General features: G+C 36.2%; 1 protein-coding gene across 6 annotated transcripts in view; it reads left to right on the top strand.

The window, feature by feature from the left end:
* LOC115242851 (transcriptional regulator ERG homolog) overlaps positions 1-9,309 on the top strand; it is a 56,983-nt gene that overhangs the window by 676 nt on the left and 46,998 nt on the right. For 2 of the 6 annotated variants that reach the window (XM_029819414.1, XM_029819413.1), the window contains exons 1-2: positions 1,370-1,935; positions 5,292-5,590. In XM_029819414.1, the coding sequence (XP_029675274.1) occupies positions 1,844-1,935; positions 5,292-5,590 (391 nt within the window). In that variant the 5' untranslated portion in view covers positions 1,370-1,843. Of the gene's footprint in view, positions 1-1,369; positions 2,694-5,291; positions 5,591-9,309 lie in introns of those variants that run through there. The other 4 variants (XM_029819418.1, XM_029819417.1, XM_029819415.1 and 1 more) reach the window with 4 other exon arrangements.

Genomic DNA, 9,309 nt, shown 5'->3' with positions numbered 1-9,309 from the left:
AATGCCGAGAGAGGAAACCGAAGATTGTCGGCCGCGCGTTTCCGTCGCATCGACATTCTCCCCGCGATGGTACTCTTCTCGCCGATGAAACAATATCGATAACACCGAAACTGGCCGCGATCGTTTTGCATTGTGCAACCCGCGGATTTATGGCGATTTTCCACTTTTCGTTTTTCTTTTAAAATTGTATATTTTTCTACAAATTCTTTATTTATCTAGTTAACTTATCGCAACACCAGTCGCTTTTTATTTTCATTCTAAAATGCTAATTATACTATATATTTGATAACTGCAAATATTGAAATACAAAAATAAAAAAATTGGAAGAAGCGCATTTGCTCGTTTATTCGCTTGTTCAGTTTTTTAAACAGCATTATATGCTTTTAAAATTAAAATAATAAAGATTATATCATAATAAAAAATAGAAATTTATTAATTCTCATAAATGGCGTAAGATATTAAATATTTTCATTTTTCATGTTTGCTTTCTTGGCTGTATTTTTAATGAAAAAAGGAGAAATATTATATGCGGTAATAAATTAAGAGGAGTTTACAAATATAATTAAAACTAATCAACAAAAAATTCTTTAGTTTCACATTTGTTTTCAGTCAGTTTCCTCGTTTTAATATTCCAAGAACAATTGAAGGAAATCAAATGGCTAATCATACAAATAATGATACCATAAACGGAAATGCAAAAAGTTCTGGAAACTGTTTAAATTTCATGAATTATACATTTAACAGTGCTAGTTGAGATCTAATAAACTCCAGTGTGAGATCTGGGAATTAAATTTTGCGCAAACGAAAGCACTTTGGTCAAGCGCGAAAGCGATATGTCCCTGTAACTCGTTTACGGAATCTTACGCATGTAAGAGCGGACGTAAAAACGCATCTCCGTCGCCACGCACGTTTTACGGACTAAACGGTGCAAAATTATCGCGCGTGTCCGCCGACTACTATATTGTCCTCTTGCGTTACGCATCGCGATTACCATTACTTCTCTTTTTTTCTTTTAGAAAAATGCAAATTCTTCATTCACGAAGAGGAATGTTATTTTGCACGCACATTTTTGATATAATTCGAATGATTATGGTTTTATTTGCATTTAATGATACTATTTATTATTATGCTTCATTACCTTAGTTTATTTCTCATGAAGAATTATAATTTATCACATATAAAAAATTCCATAAAGACGAGAATTTACTTCTTATTCTTCATATTTTATTTTTACTTCTAAATTTCTTCTAAATTATTCGCGCTTATTTTTTTCAGCTTCTTCTTATGACAAGAATCTTACGAGATAGATTTTAATTTGTCGTTTCCTTTGATTGGAAATATAAAGTGTCGCGACGCGGTCGTCGTACAATATCGGGAAACGTTTTCTCGGAGATTTCGACCGGCTTTTTCTCCCTTTCACGTACGATCGCGCGCCTATGTCGCGTCCGCGACGGTGCGTTTAAATGATGTGTGTAGATATATATATATTGTATATACATATATATGAGAGACGAGAGTTTAGACGAGGTAGGCAGAGGGGTTTCCGGCGAGCGTTAACAGAGTAACAGAGTGATGTAATGAGGCCCGGAAGCAGGCAATTTGCTGCCCGCGGCAGCCGCAGTAGCGCGAGACAACCTGCCCGGAGTACCTTCTTCTTGATACCGCGGTCCAGCCTTCTCCGTATTGGACACCTGACTGATAAAGCATGCGAAAAGTGATGTCGTGAAAGAGCGCGGATAAAAAGAAAAGAGAAAGATACCGCATGCAGTGGTCGCACGAGCGAATACGTGAAAAAAAAAAAAAATCGTCGGCGCGCGTCGAGAGGAGAGGATAATTATTTCGTATGATGAACATGCGGTCTGTTCGGATAACGTTGTTTTTTATTCGACATAATGAGTGTGAATTATTCGCGACAATGGAAGTTGCACAACTGGCGTAAGATACATTTTTATACATCAAAGATTTTAGTTTCATCGAAATTAATGCCGATTCTAACAAGTTTCTGGTGACTATAACGTTAAATCTCGTCGAAAAGAGCGATACAAGTGATGTAGCGGTACATTTTTACAAAATTCAATAACATTTATCCAATTTTCATCGCTGTTTGGTATACATAAATTTCAGTTCATGTATCTCATTATGTTACTTACAATTATATTAAATTAAAGCAACTAAACTATTAAAATATTATAATTGAAAACTATGATAACAGAAAGATCAAGACCGAAATAATCGAGTGTAAACGCTGCTATTTAGTATAACGGAATAAAAATCCTCGATACAGTAAAAATGGCGATTATCCGAGTAATCTGCGGACTACAATATCCCTGACGATCGATCGTTTGATTCAGATTTTAAACTGTCGGACAGAACCGTAAAGACAATCCGGTTGCGCGCACATCGTGCCGCGGAACGGCGTGACTATGTGACAGTTTTGTGATTAGATTGACCTCAATACGAGCTGGATATCCGGACGTACCCACGAGAGTGCTTTTATCCTTAACCATTCCGATTGAATATTAACCAATGTTCCGTGATAACAAACGACTCGAGATGAACAAAAAAAAATTTTGTTGCGTTTTGCTGGATTATTCTATTAGATAATCCCAGAAAAAAAGTAACGTTTGAACGATCTGCACCTCGATAGTGAAACGCGTACAGGTTCATCGTGAAAATTGTCACAGTGATTGAAGGTAAATAAAAAAGATTAAAACGCGCATGTGTTATAGGTTGAAAAGAATGAATTTATAAATGGTTAGCGCGACATCGCGTTTACCGCAAAATCTTTTATAACATAATATATTTCTAATTTAAATTTAATAAAAATTTATATAATTTTCTAACAAGAACGTAAGAGATCAGTTATTTATTCTAAAAATTCTTAACATTATGTAGTGGCCCTGAGTTTAAAGAAATTTATAATTCAAATTAAATTATGATTAACAGAAAATAAACGAGTTTAAGTATGATTTGTTGCATGTATTTTTGTATGTGTGTGTGTGTGTAAAAGTGGTTTAAATTTTGAAAACTTTAAGTATTAGATTTTTCTAATATATATACAGGTATATAAATTAAATCTCTATCGATTTTAAGAGAAAGTAATTTATAAAAATTTTAGATAAATAATTGTAATTAGTTTTTTTTTGTCAAATAAGAAAAAGGTCAATAGTTCACATCCAAATATATTACGAAGAATGGAAAATCAATACGCATTAAATATTTCCACTTGTGATAATTTCTTTATATACATATTTTCTCTAACGTATCACGATAAGAATTTCACAGGTTTGCATAAATTTCACGTGGATCGGTCGGCTTTATACGGCATCATTTTGTTTGAATAATGATTTATGTAATATGGGAAGGGATAGCGGAAGTGGCAGATTTTCAAGATTAGACGGAAGCGGACTCGCGATAAACGACAAGCTTTAATATTATAGCTGGTCCCTTATCTCCACGTTCTCCGTTGCGGAATTGCGATGAGATACGATCACAACGGACCTCATGCAAATTCTATCGTGGATCGTTTTCGCAATTTTGACGACTATAAGTTTGAAGCCACGTTTGATGAAATGTAGATGATAGGCCGATGTGTTTTCTAAATTACGCGAATTTGATTAGAAACTCTCCGTTGCTACATGCATAAGATCTGATATTTTTTTTAATGCTTCTGATAGTCATATCTCTTTTCAATAAAATATTGCAAAAAGATGGAAACAAAGAAGTGCGAAATGTCGCATTCAATTTACAAAATGTGCGTAAAAATCAGATAAATGTTTTGTTGAATCTAAATGGGGAAGAAAGTATCAAAACAAACTTAAAGCAATACTTTTTATTCTGGAATTTTGCAAATCAAATTTTTTCAAGAATAATTTTACGTAATTTTTCAAGCACGATTTTATACATATACGTAGAGAAAGAGAAAGAGAAAGAGAGAGAGAGAGAGAGAGAAAGAGAAAGAGAGAGAGATCAATTTTTGTCAGAATATACTTAATTGTAGCAAAACATGGAATGTATGTATATTTGCATGTAAAATGGGAGATATTTTAAATTAATAGTTTAATTTATAATCTGCAAAGCATTAATTCTTATGAATTAATATCACATTCGATGTGACCTTTAATTCTAAACTAATGGATATCACACCTATATGAATAAGAATGCTAACGTAATAAATACTTTTCTATATTCAGCTCTGATTAATTCATGACCAGCTGTAACCGAAGCTAGATTTATATACCTATCGTCTATTATTTTGCTCGATAATCGAGGAATACTGTAGAAATGTGTAAGGTATCTTAGAAGGTACACAACAGAAAGAGATTTAAACAATGACTAGAATCTTCATATTAAGTATTCTAAAATATAAATTATTCTAAAACGTATATATTGTATTTTAATAATTCCATGATAAAAAATTAATGCTAGAAATGACAGCTGTCTTAAAATAATTAAAATTGTTTGTATTTGAAAATTATTTAAAATTGAAAATTTAAATTATTTACGAAATCATACACACACATACAGAAGGAATAATTAAATATACTTACGCAACATTAATAATTTTGAGAAGTGTCAGAAACTAATTTGTAAAGAAAAAATGGCTCAAATTTAATCATACTTAAAAGTCATTTATCGCGCTGACATTAAAAATTAAGAGATATATTTTTGCATATATGGTCATCTATTTTAATTCGATCTTGCCTTTACCGGATGTTTCAAGGGTCCTTTAATGACCCCTACTGCGGTATCTGCATGAGTATGAGTGCTGCCAGTTTAAAGTAACGTAGGTTTGCTTCATTCGACCCTGCATTGCATTTTAACCACTAACCATTTTAATAAATCGAAAGAGTTTAGTAACGTGGATGAGGCTCACGTGTGAGCAGTAGGATCAACTTCGATTTTCGATTCCCAACTCGGAAATTAAACTACTGACATACTATTAAGAGTATTCTGCTAGTTGATTTGTACGACGACGCAAACTTTACTTCTGAGAGTTACAATGTTAATATTCTACAGGAAGTGCTCAATTGAACGAAACGGAGTCAACGTCGACGTACAGATGTTTCTCGTTGAGACTTCTTTATGAATCAATGAATGAAAGAAAAAGACCATACACACATAATTTTCGAATTTTCGTAATTCTACTGAAAGAGAGATTCAATCTGCGTACTGTCAAAGAATTTCTTATTTACTTAAAGACAGCCTGATCAATTCTACTTCCATGTCACAAGTTATTATCGCTAACGGCAAATCTTTTGGTCATTTACAAAGATAATCCTGGATTGCAGGGGCTCTTTGGTGATGTACGACAGCGCTAGCTGTTCGTACGCAGGTGCGCTCGAATTAAAGGGAGCCTCCGGGGCCGGTGCCGCGGCCGCGGCCGCCGCTGGTGTAACCGCGGCCGGCGTCAAGCAGGAGAACTGGCCGTACCGCGGCCTCACTTGCGGCAGCACTTTTCAACGGCTCAAGGAGAGTGTCGACAAAGCGAAACAAGCCCTCGCCGATCGCAGTGGTTACCTTGCTGGTGCGTTTTCGCCGCCACCGCGCGCCAACCCGTCCACCATTTCGCCCACCGCCTCCATCACCGGTAAGCATATTTTTTTTCTTATTTTTTTTTCCGTAGGAATCTCAAGTCTTTCTCATCAACATTTATGCGACAAAAATTAAGTCATGATACGATAAAATAAATAAAATAAAATAAATTAAAATAAGCCGAAAGTGTGTGAATTAACATTTTTTCGTATAAAGCTCCATTTTTAAGAAAACTGAAAAATTTATTGAGTATATGTCTTGATATATTTACGTGTATCTGCTATCATTCATTATTTTCATTACATTAACATAACATTACATGGAATATAGTGTCATTTTTTTCTTTCTAGAGAGAGAAAAAAACAGAAGCTTATGTCTCAACTTTGTCAAGACACTTAGTGTTTTTCATATCAAAGTGAGAGAGAAAAAAACAGAAGCTTATGTCTCAACTTTGTCAAGACACTTACTGTTTTTCATATCAAAGTTTATTAAATAATATAATATGGCACGAACTTATGCAATCACCTGATAATATAATAAAATATTAATATTAGATTTGACATTTTTTGGGGCAAATATATCAAGCAAACATGCAGGCGTGAGATATGCATGAAAGTGTAATTCATTGCTTGACGATGCGAAATAGTTGTTGCTGTAACGCCGAGCGTAAGGTTACGCACAAACGCGTGGAAAGACACACGTAACCTGATTACTCGCAAGTTTATACCGGCATAAGTACCGCGGAGATACCATCGATCGTTTCTGATATGCGTCGCGATGACGTAATGCGGTTAATGAGAGCAAGAGCCACATTTGCCCTCGCATTTTCCCACAATGATAACGACAATGAAGCACACGCGACATTAAATTTCACATAGATTTCACAGAGTCGCAAACGCGCTTTAACGATTTACGATTTGCATGTTCATATTAAATGTCTGATGTACAAGGGTGGATCGAAAAGTAACTTGGTTCAAAATAACACACAATGGTTTTAAATTCAAGTTGTATTTCTTTAAAAAAAAAAAAAAAGATCCACGAACCAAGTTACTTTTCGATCCACCCTCGTATATATATCTAATTTTCAATATTTATATCTAATTTTAATATTCATATAATTAGCCTTGGATACTGTAAAATGCAAAATTTTCTTTTTATAAAATCGTAGAAAAAGTTATTACTATACAGTAGTTAGATTTTACATTAAATATTTGCACAAATTTTTCTTTTGTTTCTCGAAGTAAGAAAAAAATAATATATCACTATAATATTTAACTGTCAATATCTTAAAATTGCATTATCTATTGCACAGCTATATTATCAAAGAGCTATTGCGATTTAATTTTTATTCTCGCTATTGAAGGCTATATCTTTCTGTCGACCGTTCGCGAAATAAAACATCATTTGTTATGCGAAGAACAATTTCGCCATATTAATGGATTCATTATTACTTTTTCAAATAATGTAAAATTTATATTGAAAATAAAATAAAATGCAGCGTGGCGTTTTCGCTTTTAATAACGGTGTCGCGCGGTATCTCTCTCCAAAATTATTAAGTACCGGTAGAGACAAGTGTCACACCGCGCGCGATGTTCTCCCGTGCCAAGAGAAAGGCGAAAAAAAAAAACCGGGGCAACAGTCTCGCGCGCGATAATTTGTCATCCGGCAGTAGCAGCAGCCGGCGGGCTGACTGTTGCTCTTCGTTGTCGCCGATTTCCGATTGCTTTTTTAAAGCGCCGGTCGCCGAGGACATTAATTACCCGGCCAGTGTAAATCACGTTATCTGCCGCCCACGCCCGCGAGGACCGCGAGGAGACGGCTGGAATGGAAGGGGAGGATGACGGAACAAGAGGAGGAGGAGGAGGACGAGGAGGGTGAGGAGGGCGAGGAGATGAAGAAGGGGGGAGATAGGAGAGGGATGTTCGAATACGACGGGGAATCGTGTTGCGCGATGCGAGGGTGTTGCATCGCTGCCAGCCGAGCAAAATGCTCGTCGACTGCTCTCCACGGCCGCAGCAATATCCTGCTCGCCGTTACCGAAATTTATCGGCAACTCGCCCGAAACTTTCGTCTCGCCCGATGGTGAATACGTTTAACGGCACGACGCGGTCACCCGCAGTTACCCTGCCGATCGATCGATCTTCCGCGAACGCGAATTCTGGATCGCGCGCATCCAGATATCCTGGTCGCGCGCTCCATTTTTCTCACTCGCACCGTTACACGTTTTTCGTTAATTCATCTCGCGCTGACAGTAAGGTCACTGAAATATAATTTGCTGAAATAACGTTATTGTTATCGAATACTACCGCATAACATGGTATCCGTGTAACCACAAAACGATGTCTGTTAATTTGCAAAGTGATATCTGCAACGTTCTCTTTCAATTGACAGTTTAATTTTATTTACAATAGTTTTATGATATACCTCTAGAAATATAATACATTAATACGCAGACTTGTTAAGTATCAATACTCAATGATAATAATGAGTTTTACTAATATTGATTAACTTAATTCATATCTCACACACTATCTTTTTCTACAGATTGCATTCCAAGATGTAATAAAAATAAAAAATAATTTATACCAATCGCACAAAAGCGAACACGAACCCCGCATCGTATTCTTAGATTCCTTAAACGTATAAATCATTTATCCTGAATATGGAGCAAATATGAAAACATTTAAAATTGATACAATATTATACACACATGTCATTATAATTTTCATGATATTTTACAATTAGACTAACATTATTTTCAAAATTATTTTTTGCATCAAAATTCAATATTGGATATTTCACTCTCATCATCACGATTCTTAAAATTATTCGACCATTTTTTTTTTCTTTCGTTTATCACTACAATCGTACGTTACCGTATCTTTTTACATGATCATGCAGTTTAAGGGAAATCTTTAGTTACATCCGTGTATCTCGAAGGACCGTCTCAAAATTTTGACGCGACTCGTAGGGCTCGAGACAAGATGGTGGGTCGATGATGGCGGCGGATAGTTGCGAAAACGCAGAATGACGAGGGAGGAGCGGTTACAGGGTTAGCCGGGAGCGTATCCATGACAACCGACCGCCCCATGTACCCTCCGAGATCCCGGATGCTCCCCTCGGCATCCCAGCATCCCTCTTCTCCTCTTCCCACTCTCCCTTTACCCCCTTTCCACTCACTTGCCGCCGTCCCACGTTTCTCTCCCTGCTATCCTGGGCAACCCTCTACGATCCCCGCAGGCTACCTCTATCCTCTATCTTCCCCTATCTGTGGCCCGCTCCGAGGGATGCACGACTACTTAGATTTTAAGTCGGGCCGTTTCGTACCGCATACCTATACCCTAACTTGGCTATAATTCTCACGAGATACGGATGTGTCGACAAAGGAACTGGATTCTCCGCGAAATTTCGGCCCTTGCTCTTACTCGCGACAGAATTTCGATGCAAGCGCGAAGCACAAATTTTGTGCGGCACAAAAGCTTCTCCGGGATTAAAACCACCGACTACGCTGAACTCGCGGTATGCCGCATGATGTATTTTGACATCATATATTTTAATTAGCCATGTCTTGAATTAAAGAAGATGCAAAACAATTGATTACCAATATTAATAGTATATATAATAATTTCTGAATAATGAAATATTGAAGAGGATGAAGAAATTAAAAAAAGTATTGGCGAATAATTTTTGGGGTCGCAACTACTTTTTCAATTTTTTCTCTCTCTCTCTCTCTTTCTCTCTTTCTCTCCGTATATATTATATATACTTATATAT

Source organism: Formica exsecta, unplaced genomic scaffold, assembly GCF_003651465.1.
Source record: "Formica exsecta isolate Colony F162 unplaced genomic scaffold, ASM365146v1 scaffold654, whole genome shotgun sequence".
Taxonomy (NCBI): Eukaryota; Metazoa; Arthropoda; class Insecta; order Hymenoptera; family Formicidae; genus Formica; species Formica exsecta.
The sequence above is the reverse complement of the archived record's forward strand: the minus strand, read 5'-3'. Positions and strand labels throughout refer to the sequence as shown.